General features: G+C 39.9%; 1 protein-coding gene across 1 annotated transcript in view; it reads right to left on the minus strand.

The window, feature by feature from the left end:
• Positions 1-20,770, minus strand: part of plch2a (phospholipase C, eta 2a) — a 69,478-nt gene that overhangs the window by 43,897 nt on the left and 4,811 nt on the right. The window contains exons 2-4 of the mRNA XM_073471115.1: positions 9,963-10,109; positions 4,755-4,998; positions 4,128-4,257 (exon numbers count right to left, since the gene is read on the minus strand). Coding sequence (XP_073327216.1) covers positions 4,128-4,257; positions 4,755-4,998; positions 9,963-10,109 — 521 coding nt within the window. The remainder of the gene's footprint in view (positions 1-4,127; positions 4,258-4,754; positions 4,999-9,962; positions 10,110-20,770) is intronic.

The raw sequence follows: 20,770 nt of genomic DNA on the forward strand, positions 1-20,770 counted from the left end.
ATGACCCGCGTAATCCTTTCCCCAGTTTACTGAAGCAGTCTGTGACCGGCACCGTATGCCAAGCAACACTGGAGGCAACCAATCACTGGAGGGCGATGATGTCTTGCTTGGCCTCTGAACAGCTCAGTATACTATACACACTGGGCTTAAAACAGTATAGCAGAGTGATACAGGGATCTAAAATGATCCACCACAACGCTTCATTTATAATGTTACGTTGTGAAACATTTTACCTTTATCAAAAAATTGCAGCTCCTACTAATTGGCATTGGCCATACTGCAATTCTACAGTAATTACATGTTATATATACTTGGGTAATATTTCTATGTATAGGTGTCATTTGCAGGAAATAATGCCAGAACTCCAAAACTATTGGGCACAATAGAATAGATGTGTCCACAGTTCATACTTCAGTATTAGAACACCTAAGAATGAGATTGTAGCAGAATGTACAAATCATTAGTTGCATCAGAATAGAAGATGTGCAGTCCGGCACACAGACCATACTGAAGCCATTAGTCCCTTCCAGTAATCAAGCAAAAGTGATGTTACCAGTCTTCTGAACCCTAATCCCCTAAAACCTGCTACACTAAAATGTTCAGTCTTCCAGCTGTCACCATGTTCTCTGCCTGACACAGCTGACACACCGGAAGCCAAATGACTCAGAGACACAAGACAAACACTTCATATCACTAGACTCAGTTGTTGGTTTTGCATACATGTCACTTAGTCGTCACTTAGTTGGAACCAACTGACACACGAGTGATATATACAGACTGTATGACTCATACATCAAGAGCGATCACATAGAGATCTCTGCTCTGAGCAGACTGCACTGTGTTGTGGCAAGGCTGCAGTGATACACATTCATTTTGCTGTTATCTTGTACCTACAAGAATCCGAGGTGACCAACAATGATAAGATAAAAACAAAAGATATCAGCAGTTAACCTGCATAGTGACTCATTCTGTAAGGTGAAGACATTCTGCTCAGACGACTCATCAGGACACATCTTTGCCTCAGGAGGATAACAAAGTAGTGGAAGCACCGCATGAGAACAGTCTTTTTATTGAACAGAAAACATCAATCTAGCCTTATTCATTCCCATTCATTATGTATGAACCCATGCACTTAAGTTGTTAGCAGACTTGTGCTCTGGGTTGTAGCTCGACAGCTAATATAGATTAATTCATCAGTTAGAATTACATGTTCCTTTTCTGACCAAGCTTTCCCTCCACAAGTACATCTGCAAGTCTCTACTGTGATAAATCATTGAGCAGAGCCTCTGTTAGAGACGCCTTCTTTCAACTCGTTTACAGCTCCAACTATCATCCAACCAGCTTCTTGTGACTCATGTGCAATAACAACACACCATGCTTCTGTTCAGTTAACACAACACTAGGAAATAACTTCAGGCCGCATTATGGATTTAATACAAAACTCCACAGCTGTGTGGTAATAAACTGGTGGAAACACATTTCTCTGATTTAGTCTGATGGGGATGGGATAATAAAAGATTTTAGTGTAAATCAGCATAAAAACACTCACAATAAGTTGATCCCGGTGAATATTTATTAACAGGATCATCATTATATGCCCCACAACAACCAGTTAAATCAGATGTGTGTAAATACTCCGATTCCAGATTCCAAACTAGAAAACTACAGGGAGATGAGGTTACCACCATTTAGTCATCCTTGCGTGAAGGGAGACCTTATGATTGATGATTACTTACTCAAGACGTAAATGATTTGGACTAAATCACACCCAAAACAATAGCACTGGCATGTAGAGCTAAATGTCACATGTTTATAACTACAAAGGAACGGTGCAGTGGTCATGATTCAATATGGAAAAATGCTCTCCGAGTTGAAAAAATAAAAGAGAGAAGGTACATGGTAAGGTTAACTGCCACAACGAACAGCATTTAAAATCAGCGCACCTGCATCTTTGACCAGATCTGAGTTTGTGAGGGTGGAGGCACTGCAGGGTTATCAACAAAAATCTCAGACTTGGCAGAGGCTGCCGTTGAATGGTGTCTATAAACCGGATATGATGTACAGGTTCTGGATGGACAGCTGGTCCCTCAGTGTGGCTCATTTCTTGCAGTAGGTGCTTTTATTTGGTTTATTTGTTTTTTGGTGGAATTGAACTGATAATTGTTTGTCAGGTTCACGGTATGTTTATATTTGCCTAATGTATATTACATATAATTCCTGTAGAATGAGTAAGTAAAAAAATAGGTTCTTTACTGCTAACCTCTAGGATAACTACCACTACTATTACCTACTACACCTTCAAAAGTTGAAAAAGGTGCAGAAGATGAATGATAAAACACATCAAAAGGGAAGAAGTATGCTCCATGCTGTCTCTGCAGAAATACATACATATATACATATGTATGTTATAGTTAAAGGGTTATGGTCCTACTTTAAACTGTAGTTCTCAATATTTGTTTCTCTCTCCTACCTGGTTTGTTTTTATGATTTATGTGACTCTGGCTGCTGTGACACTGCAATTTCCCTTTGGGATTAATAAACTACTCCATCTTTCTGTCTATGTATGCTAAGATGCTCATCTCTTACCATGTTTTGCTCATGATCTTTCTTGTCCTATCTAAGACATCTTAACTGAAATCTTGCTGCAGTATTCTTGAGTGTGGCTAGTTATTGACTGATCAACTTGTAAAACAATTAATCGATTCATTTTCTTCATGATTAAAAAAATACTTAAGACAAAAAAAAACTATATATATTTTTGCATTCTACACTGTAAACAAAAGAAGGCTTAAAGCTATAGTTTCTACAGAGGCAACATGGAGCATCCTTCATCTTCAGCAGCTTTTTCAACTTTTTAAAGTGTATAGTAGTTACACTTGAAGTTAGCGCTAAATACCTATTTGACTCACTCATTGTAATTGTACAGCAATTATAGGTTATTCATTATACAAGTTAAGCTGTTTGTTTATTAGGTCCACCTCGCTCAGTGCTTCTCAAACTTTTGCTGGCATGCCCTTTCTTCAGAAGACTCCCACACAACAACTTCTGACTGTCATTAACGATGGCAGGGGACACAACTGACAAAAAACAATGCCAGTTGAATAGTGAATTGAACTGAATTAGTGAAATAAAGATCAGCACAATAGCATCAGCAAACTCATATTTGTTTATATATATATTTGTTCCCTACATAAATCATATTCATTCAACTTTGCTTGAATCCATATTGTTCCCTGGTCATCAGAATCCCTCCTGCAGTGGCTCTATGGTCCTCAGGGTATTTTACAGTGCTGGTACAAACTCATCAGTTAACATCTTCAACCTGGGAAACAGGTCAAGCTAACAGGTTTTCCCTCTCCACTCTAAGTAGGTTAAGCCAAGAAACTAGCTAAGCGATTGTCAACACACAAATCTTCATGAATGTCCACCGACACACAGACACACACACACACACACACACACACACAGACACACACAGACACATTCAGGGCCAGATCGGTCCCTGGTGTGTTTACCCTGCATTACACCGGAGGCCATCTGTGTCCCAGCAGCACCATATGGGTGACTGCCAACAGGCCACTGGTCACAGAGATAGGAAGCTAGCTAGCTGCTCTGTAGGAGGAAGGCTAAAACAACACGCTTAACATGGCAGCACGCTAATCCTCTAATGAGGAGGAGAGTTAGTGGCTGAGCCGTGTGTTAGCCAACATCTGCAGTCAGTCAGACTGTCTTTACTGCTCATTCACAGTCCACCAGGAAATAATTACACAAGCCCACTGAAGTTTCAGGTGACCTGACGAGCCTATTTATTGTGTTGATGAGCTGGCCTGCACTGTCATTACTGGTCATTACTACAGTTTTATGACATCTTTACCACCGCCAAGGAGGTTCACCAGAGTTGACTTCCAATAAGAATTTAACTTATTTTGTCTACTGAGTGTACTCGGTACACATGATTGTAAGACAACATTTTTACCTTTGCTACAGGAAACATAGGACAAAGTAGACTCATACTATACTATATATAAGTCACTGGCTTTAAATAAAGACATTAAAACACTGCACGATAATAGTTGGGATTTTAAATACTGCTTCAGACCAAAGAGTGCTCACTGTTGTTACTGTACCTTGAACATCTGTTTGACCTTTTGTCGGGGCAGGTTCACATTGAGCTTGTGCAAGAGCTGGAGGACCTCACTGATGCTTAAGCTGCCATCACCATTCTTATCAGCCTCAGTGAAGGTCTGCTTCAGCCATGTGATGACACAGTGTATTAAGGAACGTTGGCATGAAGCTTTGGGACATTTACTCTTTATTGTTGTTGCTGCTGTTGATAAACAGTCATTTAAGGCACAAAGTGTCAATGTATTAGACAAAGCCTCTCATGCTTTAAAACAACTGAAACTCTCCATAGTTTCAGCCACAACATTAAAACCAAAACCAAAATTTCGTTGCATGGCAGGGCGCATTTTCCTGCTGGGGGGTGCAACTGCCATGAGGGTGTGTACTTGGTCGGTATGTGTCAAGAGGCATTCACATTAATGCCAGGACCCAAGGTCTCCCAGCAGGACATTGCATTGTAAAGAGACGATCAATGTTATTCACTTCGCCTGTCAGAGCTTTTAATGTTGTGGCTGATCTGTGTCGATTGAGTCGTTGAGGATGAAACTCTACATCACATGATAGACATTTTTTACAGGCAGTTGTTACTAGTCTTCAAACAAGGTCCCTGTTGATATACAAGTAAAGGATATTGGTCTCGGGTACGCTGCCTCTTGGCCAGGCTGTCCTCATCACTGATGCCAGCCATCAGATATTTGAGGCCTGTGATCCAGGTCCGCGCCTCTTCTCCAGTGCTGGACACCAGGTCCAGGGACTCCATGTGCTCTCCATAGTACAGACTGAAGCAGCAGTTGGGGTTGAAACTGCCCTCTGAGTAGCGTTGGAAGATCTCAGACTGCTTACCCTCGCACACCTCCCGGATCGAGTCGATGGAGACTGTGAAGCAAACAAGAAGCCAGCAAGTCAGTGGTTGAAAATAACAAAGTACATTTACTTAAACATAGTTTGGAGGTAAATTTGCTTTTTGTGAGTTTTTTTATGTTATGATATTTTATACTTCTATTGCACTACATTTTAGAGGGACATACAGTACTTTTTACAGCACTGCATTTATATGACAGTCACAGTAAGTAGGTACATTGCAGATTAAGATTTGGAATACAAAACATTTGATCAAGTTATGAAATATAATACACTGTCGTAGAATCAATTAAGACAGTAAAATGCTGCCTAAACAGTAAGACATTTGTACTTTGTAAGTAAAACTTTGACTGCAGGCGTTTAAAAGATAAGTTCATCCATGGAGTCATTATGTACTGAGCCTCATGCTGGGGGAAGATCAGGTGAAGTTGCACAGCTCACAAAACATTTCTGGAGTTTAACAGTAAAAACAGCTATGAAGCACTCTCCTCAACAGCTGAAGTAGATGGGGACTTGTATTAAAATGTGAATAAAACAACTGAAAAAATGAAACAAAACAGCTCCATACAGCTGGCCTGGCATAATCCCAGTCTCTGGAAGCCCTTAGATCCCAAATCGATTTGAAAATATCTTATTTGAACCCTTGAAGCACAGTCAGGTTTGTTCATCCACTTCTAATGGGGTGCGTGCTAACACTTTAGCTGCAACACTGTTTTGTTGACGACAAAACTTCACACAACTTTCCATCAACATGGGGGAGAGAAGATAATGACTGCGTTTTTGTTTTCAGTTGAACTGTTACTTTATGATGTAATAGAACGCTTTTAAATGTTGTTGCTTCTTTTGCACCAGTTACTTGATTTCTCAATACTTCTCACACCAGTGGATTAAATAGATCTTCATGTTGGGAGCTTCGTGGACTGTCAAAAGATGAAAATAAAACATATCTTATACAAAACAGCGCAAAACTCTGTTTATTAAACCCATTCCATCATTTTCTTTGAGTATTCTACTGGTTTGGAGAATTTCCACCTCTGACAAAATCATGAATTAATTGTTGTGGGCATAAGGATTATGGAGACATTCCTCCATCTGATTTCAGACTTTTATGATCGGGACGATTATGATACTCAAGGCAATGAGCAGTGCTCAGACGGCTCTGTTTATTAAGATGCAACATTTATGAGATGGTAATGACATTTTACAGGAAGAAACTGCCTTGAGTCATTCATTAGGTTTCCCCATGACAGAGAGCACATGATCACTGTGTGTTCAGAATCACATTTATTAACCCAAAAACGTCCATATCTAGAGGAGACAAGCACAACACAAATCTTTCTTTGTCTCCATATCTCTCTGTCTTGCTACATGGACAGAACATTATTTACATACAAACTCATTCATAATGCAGTGATATAGCTGTACACTCACGACTACACAAACCAATACTCCCCTGGGCTTTGCGGTATAGAGCCTGTTGTATTGTGGCAGTTCCTGGATGTCAAATCCATCCCCTCAACATGACACTGACATGCTGCGGCTGTATTGTGTGTGCTCCCAGGTGGCTGTCACTCTTCTTCACAAACCCTGCAGCTGGAGATCATGTATGGGCACATGTGCTGTTCCTGACTGCAGCACTTTTATAAATTATGCAAAAGTATAAACCTGTTATGTGATAGATAAGGATCACCACTACTACTGCTGTCTGGAATATTTGATGAGTTGCTTGCAGCCACGCGTGAGACTGAGTTGGTCCTTCCTCAGGGACTGATGCCTGTTGGTGGTTTTGTTGACCTTCTGAGCTTCAATGTCAAATTTTTCACTTAGAAATCATTTTTGCTGATACTAAACTTCTGAGTTCAGTATTTCTGTAACTTTCATTTCCAACACTGGAAAAGTCTGATTTATAATTTTTCATATTAACTGATCTCAAACTAGTCAAATGTACATATACTGAACATAAGCCAACTGGAATCGGCCTAGTACATACACATCATGCTTACATTTCTAATTGTAGAAAATAACTCCCCCCAGGGTGCTTACAACCTCAAATCCCAGGGAAGATAGAGAGGACATGACCTCCATGTAACTACAGCAGCACCGCATTACAAGCAGTACTATAACTTTTGGTACTTAAAATACATTTTGCTTACAGTACGATTGTACTTTTGAAAGCAGGATTTTGATATTGTAATAGAGTGTTTTTACACTTTTACAAGTTTTACTTAAGTTTTACACATCCTTTGATGAGGTTTTGAGCCTATTGTGATGAAAATCGGTTGATTTCTTGGTGCTGTTAGTGATCAGTAGGAGCAAACTGCTGCTCAAAGGAATGGTTTCGAGACCTGGCATGTATTATGGAGCTCATCCTCATAAGAATACTGACCATCTTAGTCGACGGTGATACCAGCTTAATACAACCCATATTTATGTTTGTTGTTGGGCAGCGACCTCTAGTGTCTGTAGTAATTATTATGACACCAAAGGAGGAATTCAAGTGCCTTGGTAAAGAGACAAAGTCCATGAAGTGAGGAAGTTGGGGTGGAATGTTGGCTTTCTCTTGACAGCCATACTTTTTGAGTTTGATTTATCTATTTATATTAGGGCTGCCCCCAAATAGTCGACCAAGCACTGGTCGACCAAAAAATCTTTAGCCGACCAAAATTTCATTGGTCGATTGGTCGCAGGAAAAAAAAAAAAACATTTGGAGCCGTGTCTTGTCAAAATTAAGTCAAAATCTATGTGACTAGCCTGGCCTGTGTATAAAAGGCTGGAGGGCTTTTAATTTGAAGGGTCAGATACAGGAAGTCATGACACTCACTCACTGTCAGTGGGTTTTTTTTAACACGGCAGGTCCCTTCGACATCGCGGTTAGACAGTTAACAATTACTAGCCAACCATGTCGGGAAAGACGTTTAAAATATGGGATCATTTTGAAAAGAAGAAGGATGACCCCAAGAAGGTGACATGCAAACTTTGCAAGAAAAACTTCGCCTATCAAAAATTGACTGACATAAGAAGGATGAAAAGTTCATGCAGACTTCTGCCCTCAGGACTAAGACTAAACTAAATTTAAAAAACTACTCGGACTATGTATTTATACAGCGTTTGGCTGGTTGTATTGGTCGAAATATACATATCTCTTGCCAGAGAGAGCAAATCTGCTGCCAGAAATACAGGACAAGCGGTCAGTGTGTGAGCAGACCAGAAGCTTGCAGTGTTTCCTGTGGATCAGTCTGACCCAGTGGGTGCTCAGCTTTGGAACACCACACAGTGTCACTGAATCTGCTGCCAGATCAGACTACAGTCGCCGTGTTTCCTATTTGTCTATTTGTTCAGTGAATCTGAAGCAGACTTTTGAAGTGGGATGAAAATAGAAAAAATCTGGAATTACTGCCTCACAGTTGTATGCCTCCATGCACCAATTATGTTGCAGTTTACACCTACACATACACTAATGCAGAAAAAGATGCTTGGGATGATTTATAATTAATAAATCCCTAGTGAAGTCTACTTTCTGGGCACTGATGTCATTTAAGACAATAAAGTTTATTGTTAAACTGTAAAATATCCTGCCGCCATAATTTGAAAGATCATTGCAAAAAATGTTTGTATATCAGTCGATATATGGATATTAGATTTTTTCACCCTGATATCAGCATCGGTCTCAAAAATCAAGTATCAGTGGGACTCTACTATCAAGCTATTAAATAAGGGGGTGCAGGGACACACACAAGGTGAGACTGTGTGAGTTGAAGTGTGACTAAAAGCTGGCAACATGCATTTATAAAGTAAATAGAAGGCATGACTGTCAGTCCTGACTAACTGTTACAGGTGTACAGTGAAGACAGAGAAGACAGTGTATCACGTGGTCTGTTACATTCAGTCTATCAGATGTGTGTGGAGGGTGGATTAAGAAAAATGAAGCCATGCTCTGTGTGCACTGCCCCCACTCTGATGTGTGACATTAGCTCATAGTCTGTTTCACTCATCCAACTGTAAAAGATTTAAGATTTAGGATAACTTCTGTGTTTTAGACCAACATAAATTAACCAACGTAAATTAAAAACAAAGCTCTAACTGTACTGATCTGCTGATGGAGTGTGTGTGTCATTTCCATTCAGTGGCACGTGTGTGTAAGACACTGTTTGGGCAGATTAAAGCTGATGAATAATTAAGTCAACTTAAGAAGCTTATTAAATCCCGGGCTACAGAGGAGGGAGAGCAACAGGAAACTGAGCCCCTAAGCCCCCATGAGATGCCCAGCCTTACTGGAAGCTACTGCTAAGAAGTCCCTCTGCCTTCTTTTAATCTAAAACACTGCAGGAAATGCTTTTGTTTGCTTGTTGTAGCTGTTGTGCAGTGAAAATAAATGTCCTCTTCTAATTGACAAAAACACTTTCAGCCTTGAGGGAATGTATAAGGGAAAATTTTAATCTGGCAGAGCTTAAAGCCTGTCAAATGTAAACAAATGAACAGGAGAGCTGGGAGGTAGACACTGGCACATCATGGTAGCAAAATGCTAAAAAGAAAAAATGTAGTGGAACCTGAGAGCCGGGAACCCTGGGACATCTGTTGTGTTTGCATTTATCTCGGTTTTGGAAAGTGCCTCCCCTCATAATGTCCAACCTCAGCATCCTCGTATAGCAGCAGTAGCTATTATTTGCATATTGTGGATGTATTTCTCCACTGTAAAGCACTGTCCAAAAAGTTCTGATTTCTTGCCTTTAACCAAGTCATTAGACTTCTTAAAGTTAAGGTATACTAATTGGTTAGGGTCATTAACATGAAATGCACTAGTCCTGTAGCCACTGTCTTTCTAGCAAACTGAATTACTAAAGGTTCACTAGGTTGAGCTTCTTGGAAGGATGATATATGGAGATTCAGAGTGAAAGCCCTTTCCTGTCACATAAAATATGGCACAAATTGAGCTCTGAGACGCTGTTCCCTTGTGACTGTAAGAAGGAAGAGAGACTCACTCTTGGCCTTTTCATTCTTGCGCGAGGGCCTCCAGCGGATGCAGGACTTGTGTTCATCCAGATAGAAGAACCGCACCAGACCCTTGGAGCCACCACGGAGCTTCACCATCTGGGTCCCCATCTGCATGGAGCTCATACATTTCTCCACTGGAGGAAAGAAAACAAGGCAGATAGAAGAAAAAACAAGGTTGGAAAGTTGTCAAAAGCGAAAGTGAGTGCACTGCAACTGAGATAAGTGTGTGACAGACAAAAATGTGCATAAACAATTTTAGTCAAGAGATTATAATGTGTGCATGCACGCATACATCTGTGCATTTTTACAAAATCCCATCTGGGCTCTCACACAAAAAAACAGTTATTTACCAATTCACTCCCATCAACACACAGCAATGCAAAGTAAACACATTGGATATGCCCGTCACTGACGACAGGGCTTTGTTGGTCTTGTGGGAGGAAGAGAAAAGGAGAGAAGATAGACGACAGCAAGAGGCAATTTCTCCACAAATAGTCTTTAATAAGATCCCTACCTACACTGTAGACTAAACCAGAACAACAACAGGAATAATCAATAAAACCAGAAGCCCTTGCAAGAAGTAAGGATTTGTATTGTGGCCTGAATTTAAGGGAAATCATTCTTCACCTTCTAGGAATGAATGACACTGAGAGAATAGGACTGACTCTAACAAGGTAGCAAAAATTCTGAATGGTGGCAGTGAAAGAACAGCAAAGCCTCTATGTGACCTTCCTATTATTTGTTTTTTTATCCATTATGTGCCTCTGGGCTGCAGTTACACCCTATGTGGCCATATTATCAATTATCAGTTGTCTGCCACATCCTATCAAACTATTCCCCACAACAAGCAGGAAATTAGCTCAACTCAGTCTGCTCACGCTTTTGAATAAGGTTGGCAGATCACTGCCAGACAATATTCAGCATGAGTCTGCTGCTCAACACTTTCACCAGATAAGTGGTTCAACTTAGCCTTGAAATAGTTCTTAATGGAAAATTTTAATTAATTGTGTTTCATATAAAGCAGCACAAACAAATGATGGCCAGTCAAAGATAGTCAGAAGATAAGCCTGGGGAAAAAAAAAAATACTACCACATGTACCTATCCTATCTTTTTTTTGGAGGAAAATCAATTGAGAAACTGTAAGATGGTTAAATTCCAGAGCCTCTTCAACTTTTACAGAGGAGCAATAGACAATAGAAAGCATCCTGACTAGAAACATCACAAACTGTCATGGTTCATCACGGCCCAGGAGAGGACGGCTCTACAGCGGGTGATTAAAACCACCAGAACATCACTGGTACCATCTACAGAGCATCAGTGACATTGGTGAAATGAGATGTCTGCACAGAGCCCAGAGATACTAAAAGACAACACCCACCCAGCCACAGTCTGTTCACCCTGCTGCCATCTGACAACAGATACAAAGTATCTGCTGCCACCTGACAACAGATACAGAAGTATCTGCTGCCACCTGACAACAGATACAGAAGTATCTGCTGCCACCTGACAACAGATACAGAAGTATCTGCTGCCACCTGACCACTGATACAAAGTATCTGCTGCCATCTGACAACAGATACAAACTATCTGCTGCCATCTGACAACAGATACAAAGTATCTGCTGCCACCTGACCACTGATACAAAGTATCTGCTGCCATCTGACAACAGATACAAACTATCTGCTGCCACCTGACAACAGATACAAAGTATCTGCTGCCATCTGACAACAGATACAAACTATCTGCTGCCATCTGACAACAGATACAAGGTATCTGCTGCCATCTGACAACAGATACAAAGTATCTGCTGCCATCTGACAACAGATACAAAGTATCTGCTGCCATCTGACAACAGATACAAACTATCTGCTGCCACCTGACCACTGATACAAAGTTTCTGCTGCCATCTGACAACAGATACGAACTATCTGCTGCCATCTGACAACAGATACAAAGTATCTGCTGCCACCTGACCACTGATACAAAGTATCTGCTGCCATCTGACAACAGATACAAACTATCTGCTGCCACCTGACAACAGATACAAAGTATCTGCTGCCATCTGACAACAGATACAATCTATCTGCTGCCATCTGACAACAGATACAAGGTATCTGCTGCCATCTGACAACAGATACAAAGTATCTGCTGCCATCTGACAACAGATACAAAGTATCTGCTGCCATCTGACAACAGATACAAAGTATCTGCTGCCATCTGACAACAGATACAAAGTATCTGCTGCCACCTGACCACTGATACAAAGTATCTGCTGCCATCTGACAACAGATACAAACTATCTGCTGCCACCTGACAACAGATACAAAGTATCTGCTGCCATCTGACAACAGATACAAAGTATCTGCTGCCACCTGACAACAGATACAGAAGTATCTGCTGCCATCTGACAACAGATACAGAAGTATCTGCTGCTGTACAACCAGACTACAAAGCAGCTTATTTCCCCCAGGCTGTGAGAGTCCTGAACTCATCCTCAACACTCATCCATGCATAATAGTTGTTCTTGTGCAGCATAAAGGGACAACTTTCATTTTGTTGTACAGCCCCATGTTGTAGAATGATAATTAAATGAACTTTGAACCTTGTAATAACTGTGGTCAGTCCAGTCCAAAAATGTTCAAAAACCACAGACATTTAGCAACATTGTTCTCCCCGAGAGATGTCAGGAGGACAGCTAACATGGTATTCGGTCAGAATCTCTAGCAGTTAATACATCTAAGTGACTGAAACTGAAAAAAATAAAATGCAATGTCAAACACATTCAGACTCCTTAATGTGATGTTTACTTTGCATTTTCATTTCTGCACACTGACCAATGTAACAATAATTATAAGTAGAGTCAATATAACTACATCACACAGTATTAATAACCAAAGTGAGGGTTGCAAGCAATTTTGGTGTTCACAGATCCACCGTTATTGGGTTATTTGTGACCCGACTCAACATATCAGCACAAAATGAGTGCATGCCAACTAATGTTTGATGAGTTTGATTAGCAACAAAATTCAAAATACACAGATATCATCAGCTTTCCAATCTCGAGTTTCAGATTACAGGATCACATTTTGACCCATTTGACCTGAACGCAACAGACATCCAAAATATCTGCTGTGCAAGTAAATAATGCAAACCAGCAGTGATGGATTGCTCTAATTGAGCATTGATTTGTGGTCTTACTGCAGAGAGTCTACCCCCAGGGACTTGTTAATGTAGTCCAGTCCTGTGCTCCTAACCTCTGCTCATATGGTCCTGAGCAGGAATTTGATAGCAGAGTGCACCGCTGCAAGTACAATGTTAGGCTGAAAAGTATTTTTTTTCACCAGAATAATCAGAGCATCTTTGAAGTCTTGGTAAAAACAACCATTGTGTTTAAGGCATTACTACTAAATGACTACACAACTACTGTAAAAGTTTTGCCTGGCAAGGCACATTCATTTGTAGAGAAAAATTGTAAAAGGCAATTCAAAAGCGTTATGCAGAAAAAACAAATTAGGAAACACAGCCTACAGCACTTCTAAATAAATTAAAGATATAATGTGGTCAATAAATACTAAATAGGTAATTGATGCAACTGCAGAGTAGATAATGATGGGTGCTAAAGTTACAGTCAAAGGCAATTAAGCCTGCAAATTGGTGCATGACTTATTTTAAAGAAGGTTATCTGGTAAGTGTTTGATTATCTTATGATCTCAAAAGTCCTAATAGTGTCTTATGTTTACATGTAAACTCATGTAGTGAATAAGCTGGAAACCAAAGTGGCTGAACTAGTGAACAGTACTGTGTTGTAGACTGGAACTGACGTGACCTTTGACTCTCCTGGTCCAGCACACACAGAAAGGACAATCATGCTGTTTGGAAGAATCAATACTGCAGCCACCACAGCGCAGATCACCTCTTATCACAGGGTGCCTATTGATCCCACAGTGCGCATTGTGGACCATATTATTTCTGCAGAATTTGCCTAAAACAAGGGTTGTCAAAGTCAGAAACTGGGAGCTGGCCCCTCAGACAAAATCTGAACATCACGTACCATTGACAATTTTTTAAATAATTTTATTCAGACAAGGTTCTTGTCTAGCTGCTTGACTTAAGACAACTTTAATTGTAACATTAAATAACAAATAAGCTATCGCTGGTTATACTAGTGGCATTTTTTGTAAGTTTTGAAGAAAAACTTTCCGTCAGCAATCAAAAAATCTAATAAAATCCAAAAGAACAAATCCAGTATCTATGAATGATCCAGGTCTCCTAATAAGCCCATCCAAACGTTTCATTCGGCTCGTATGAAAAGACTGGACAGTCTTCCACAAGGCTACTCATATATTAGTTTGACAGCGTGAGTACTAACAGAAGCAATGTTTATTTACATGCATCATAATAATGTTAGGTGTTTTCTTACATGTGTACAAGGTAGTTGGATATGGTTAGCAATGACTACATTGTGCCTGGCTAACAGTACACTGAGCCATAGAACAGAGCAGCAGTAGCAGCTACAGACTCATTCAACAGCTAACCCAGTTAGCACAAAGCACATACCTAAAGCAGCGAGCAGTAGCTGCTGCGCCATGAGCCTTGTTAGACTGAGGTATGTTCATTGTGTTTATATGATTGTGGCATTTAACAGAATTGTTTATTTATGTACTCATCTAAGAGAGCTTGTGGACTGTAGCAAACTATCCGCTAATACATATCCCCCAGCTGACCGACGGAAACTACGGGGCAGTCGGTGTGTGCTGAATCAAGCGGTCACGTTCATGTGTTCTAGAGGAGTGGCTCTGGAAGTAGGCCTGGAGGAAGGAGGAGGAGGGATTTTTTCACTTGGATACTAAAATGTAGGTGCCTCTTGTTGGTTTCTCCAATCTTACCAACCCTAAAATTAACTTAGGAAAGATAAACGTTTTTGTTAAAACATTTGTTTATATTGCTTTATATAAATTGTCAAAAAAGGTATAACTTTAGTTTTTAAACTTCAGGTATGGGGTCAGCACTACTATTGCGTTATTTAAAAAAATACCCAGCACTACATGTAACCAGCACTAATTAGGCATGTAGGGCAATTAATATTGATGTACCAAATCTAAAACATCATTAATTACTGTATATTGAATATGTGTGGCATAATAACTTACTGAATTTTGTACACAACACACAGTTGACCAAACCAATTACCAATGCTATAAGTGAGTGGTATTCCATGTACTGTTGAAGAACAAAGGAACATATTATTAATTACCAATTGACCCTTAATGATTTTACAGCTCGGACTTTTCATGCAACATAAATGCAGCATGGCTGCGGAGCAGCTTTTTATTGATTTTAAGGGAAGAGTTATTTCCGTATAGCTGCTGGCTGACTGCAGTCCCTGATGCCCAGTGGCTGTAACAGAGCTAAGGATCTGCACTCTCTCAGCTGGAGAGGGGACAGTAATCCATGAAATGAGCTGCTGTCAAAGCTTGGTTGGAATGAGAGCATCCTGACTGCAGGCTCCCGGATCAGGATGGCACACAGCTAAAATATTTCTCCTGACACCGATCTAAGTGGCTCATCCTCCTCTTCCTGTCAAGCTGCACTCTCTCTAATAGCCATCACAGTCTCTTGGACAACATTTACATCTGATGATATCACTGCCTGCATCCAGTGCCCTGATGTCACCCAATTATGTTTGTTTTTCTGACATTAAAAGGAAACTGTTGTGATATTGTTGATGAATTGGTTATCAGTCATCCAGGTCATGGTAATTCTAAGTGCTATATCGTTCTGAACTGAGGAAGCCTCTTGGATGAGAGGTGAAACGTCTTCAAGAAACCTGTGATATAGCATTTAGAACGTTGTGATAGTGGGTTCTGTAGACTGAGTGGGGATAAGTTGAGAAGAAAACAGCCAGGTAGTTACACGTCCCTTTTCGCTCTGTTGTCACGTTGCACACATGTTTAATTTCATCTGTGTACTGAGAGACAAATCTAATCAAACTGCAACCACAGAGACTAGGTCAGCATGGAGCACACACCGTTTTGTGGTTGCCTTGAACAGAATCTACTCATGGATGAGGAGGCAGTGAAGGAGGCCACGTTGTGCTCACACTCTCCTGCCAGTTGGCTAAAAGGAGAATGTGTTTGCTCTTGAGATGTAGCTGGCTATGTGTGGGACAGCCCTTGGGAAGTCAACTAAATCTTTGAAATGTCTTCCTACTGTATGTTACGGAGGAGTACTCGCATAAGAGCAGCATGGTTTGTGGGTTTAAGACAAAGCTGAAGTCAAACCTGTCACGTGAGGCTGTAGGTGCCAATCACCCAACCAATGACATCAATGTAAAAAAAGACAAGTATTTAAAAAAAATGTCAGTACCAGAGTCTCCACATATAGAACAAAATACACAAATCAGCACCCATTAAGCAGTGAGCTGTGGAAGAACTGCATGCGACCTATTTCTGCCCATTGGAAAGGTTAGTCATAGCCTGTGGAAGGCTGATTAAGCTTGGATAATAAAGGCTGGCAAAATCAATTAAACAACAGTTGAGTGGTTTGGGGCTTTGTATTTACAGTTGGTGCTCAGGCTCCAAGAGGAAGTACACTCTTCCTGTATTACCTACACAGCAATTAAAAGGTACATTAACCTCAATTTAGAATGTTGTGTCTTGTATGTCTGTGTGTAAAGTACAGTGAAAACTGTTTGATGTTACATCAATAATATCAAATAACTAGAGTGGCACTCAGTAGAGTGCATACCTCCGCCAAGGCCCAACAGTCCCTTTTTGTACTTCCTTTTAGATACCAGGCACCTAAATATGTCAGATATTTCCATCAATATCCATGCATTATTCCCTAAGAAAATGAATGAAATGCCAAAATAGCTTCACAATCTCACAATGTTGAGAAAGTCAGAAAAAATTGCTGGATCAGTCCTGTTATCCAGATCCGAAAGTTAATGGCACCTATTCTGGGCCGAGACCCGTCCTCCATCCAAGTGTCATGGAAATAAGTTCAGCAGTTTTTGTGAACAGACAGTCTTTGAGAGAGCAAAGATACAAGAGCAGAAAAGACGTACAACACCTTGTAGAGGTGGAGAGAGACACACAAATGGAGCCCAACACACACAGAAAGGCAGAACTTTTTTTACCAGTGGAACCGAGGCCCTTTGCCATGATTACAACATCAGATTTAAAGTGTGTGTCAATGTGGAGAGGACACCCATTGTGGAGGAAACACTGGATGTTAACTGCATGTTCAAACGGCTGAAAGCTCAGATCTTATCAGCAGGCTTGATCGATGAGAGCGCACAAAAAGCCTCAGCAAGACTGAACAATGGTGCACGCCACCCTGTTTTCTCCACCTGTAAATGTTGTATTGTGTACAAGGAACGTCAGAAAAACGTTTTTTAATTAGATGTTGAGTGTTAATTGTAAATTTTTGAAATTTAGAACTGCAATAAGATTCGGTTGCTTCCTTATTAAAAAAACCCTGATTACACTCAATAAATACATTTTTTAAATTTTGGCTGTCTACATTTATTGTACATGGCAACTGAGGTTTTGTTAAGGTTTGTCCACTTCCAAAAAAATTCAGTTAGATAACATTACTCTTCAAATGTTAATTGGAAGTAAATTTTAAAAAGTCTCACCAAATAAATATTATGGCACTTTGAGAAAAGTTTTTCCATTGTGGCAAGATAAGGTCCTGTTCAGTCCAAGTTTTAATCCATTTTATATTATTGCAACAAACGAGTCAATACTGCACTGTTTCAGTAGGAATATAGCTGTTTTCAACCACATCAATTATAGTCAACACTGGCAAACTTCAGGCTTCTCCAACTCCTGACCAACCTTACGTGTAAAAGGGTGACCTACAACAGCACTCCCAGGTAACGTTGGGCGGTAATGTGGCGTCCAGTTATATCTAAACATTTGATAATTTGTTCATTCGTAGGTGGAGAGAGACGATAGTGATAAAGATGTTAAAGTGTTTCACCAAAGTCTTATTGCAAATTAAATGTGGTCTACACAAAGACGTCATTTCAACACATTTAATATTCCATACAAAATGTCAGAAATATGGAACTATATGGTCTGTGTAATGCTAACAAAAGCTTCCAGGACATCGTAATAAGAGTAGTTTTATACATTTGTGTAAAATAAGACATTGCTTATTGCTGTAAAGCACATGCACACGTTTTTCAAGCGCTACAGCTTTGGGGCAAACTTCACAAGCTGAAGAAATAAATACCAGGTTTCACCCAAAATAGACATTGTATATGTGGTGACTAAATAGGTTGAGTGTTCGGTTGTCAGTCAAGATATCTGGCACAGTACATGTCCTGTCCATGTCATTATATTTATTATTGCTTTTAAAACAACTTTTTATCATTGATAATGTGCAAATAAGAGTGTATTGTCATCTTGGAGCCAAACTAAAAGTAATCTCAGTTCAAAGCCAGTATTGCGAATCCCAGTGAAATATAGTCTTAACGTTTAATTAACTTCTTCGAAAAATCGGTGCAAAAAGAGATCTGTGGTTTCCCCAATGAACGCACCACCATCTTTGGCTGTTGCAGTCCCTCAAAGCCTTAAAATATGATATGTAATCAGCTGGTGGTAATACCATATACTGTGGAAAAATTTACAGAAGGTTTAACGGTATTAAAAATTAGACACTGCCAAACCCTACGACCAGACCTGCCAGAGGCCACATCTCGTGGTCTGTAATGGGCTTAAAGCATGGATCAGAAAACAGTGGACAGGCAAGGTAGCCCTTTTCCACCCAAACACAGCTGTGGCTGAAGCCAGGTCTGATCTGAAGGTGTCACCTCAGTGAGGTGGCAGACTGACCTGGTGGCTGCTGTCCTGCTGCCACAGTCACAATATGGGCCAAGCAGGCAGAGTCACCCACAGTCAGAACACCAGGTTAAGCCCCAAGGGATTGTGAGGGTGCCATATGTTGCAGCCACACACACACGTACACAAATGTGCATGCACACGCAAACACACACAAAGGTGATCCCACGGTGCAGATGGTCATTTTGCTGACACTGATCTACAAACCTAACATAGACTGACGTGGTGTTAGTGTAAAGGTTAAACACGCACGACAGGTACTGCTGAGATGCCCTAAAGTAAGATCATGAACCTCTGACTGCTCAAGTGAGCCCATACTGAGTGCAGGACAGGAATGTCGGGACACAACATGAAGTTCAGTCTGCACTCCTAAATAAAGTTTAGGTGAAAATCATGAATAAATGGAAAAGTAATAGATAATTAAACTTTGGTTAATAGTTATCTGACTGTTAACTAACAAATAAAATGCTTTACAAACCATTTAAAAAGCAATCATAAAGTTGCAGCTGATGTTTACAACACTTTGTAAATGGTTAATAAATCCAGTGTAGTTCATTTATACACAATGTGGATGGCCATTATGAAGATGCAAATACTGTTCATAAACCTTTACAACTGCTAAATAAATGGTTTATGAAGCTTCATTGTTTGTTAACAGTTGAATAGCTATCAACTTAAGTTTAATATATTATTAATTTACCATATATTAATGGTGGTTATTAAAAAGTGTTACCAAAGGGTAAAAATGGTTTTAAAGTTGTCAGCCATCTTGTGACCTGCAATGCCCACCATAATTTAGAGTCTTACTGAAAACAACAGGGGTAACATTCCGGCCAGTTCTCTTTTACAGTTCAGTGCTAAACACTTTGAGCTGTAATTATAGTGTAGGATAAAGTTACATATCTTTGTATGTCTATACAAAGAAGGTTGTCAGGGGTAACTGTTGGTTGCACAGGAGCAGACCGAGCAACAAACCTGTGCATCAAGCAAACTGATTGGTTGACCCAACTCTTGTAGTCTACCATCTGTTGCCAATTAACACATCAACACAGCCATTGTGGAGCAACACTGTGTTAACTGGATTAAGACAAGTGACCTCGTAGGCAAACTACGTCTTAGATACTTTACCTGATTCAGGCTATAAAGATGTGTTCAGAGCAAACAAAACAATCTTTAGAGGTACAATTCAAAGATAAGAATTTACTGTGGCTAGCATGAATTGAGGTGAAGTTTAACAATAATTTCCACTTACAGTTTAAACAAAAAGAAAAAAAAGACGTTGAAGGGAAATACATGGGAAACTGGAGTTCCTGGTCAGTTCTGAGATGAGATTCTGGATTGCTACACTGATGCACACAGGGATGGTTGCCTTCATTGCTATCCAGCTACAGCCTTACATCTGTAAGCTTTCATAGATATACTGCTTCAGAATAGCGAGATCTGGTTTCATGTAAGGCTGAATTGAGTGCAACAAATCTACACAAAAGCAAGCAGGTAATTCAATGCTTTGTTGTCTGTTGCTTCTTGTGCAACAAAGACATTTGTGGAATGGAAAAAAAAAAGTTTTTGATCTGTGCAGATTCTTCAACTTGTGGTCAGAAATGACCATTTGACCAATACAAATCTGTGACTTTTAAAAGATTAAAAATCAAGGCAGAAGAAGTTCTATTAGTGAATGGTCATCAATGAGTCATCAGCACAGGCTATTAAAAGGTACATTAACCTCAATTTAGAATTGTGTCTTTTTTTTTTTTTTCTATGTGTGAAGTATTGTGAAAACTATTTGATGTTATATAAATAATATCAAATACCTAGATTAAGAACACAGCCATCAAGATGATTAAATGTCCCTTTAAAAAAATTAATTACAAAATATATATTTTTTCTCACTTTAAACACACTGACAGTCAAGTAAACTAAGTCTCCATTGCTGACCAGTTGCACA

The sequence above is a fragment of the Pagrus major genome, chromosome 7, assembly GCF_040436345.1.
Source record: "Pagrus major chromosome 7, Pma_NU_1.0".
In the NCBI taxonomy this organism is placed as follows: domain Eukaryota; kingdom Metazoa; phylum Chordata; class Actinopteri; order Spariformes; family Sparidae; genus Pagrus; species Pagrus major.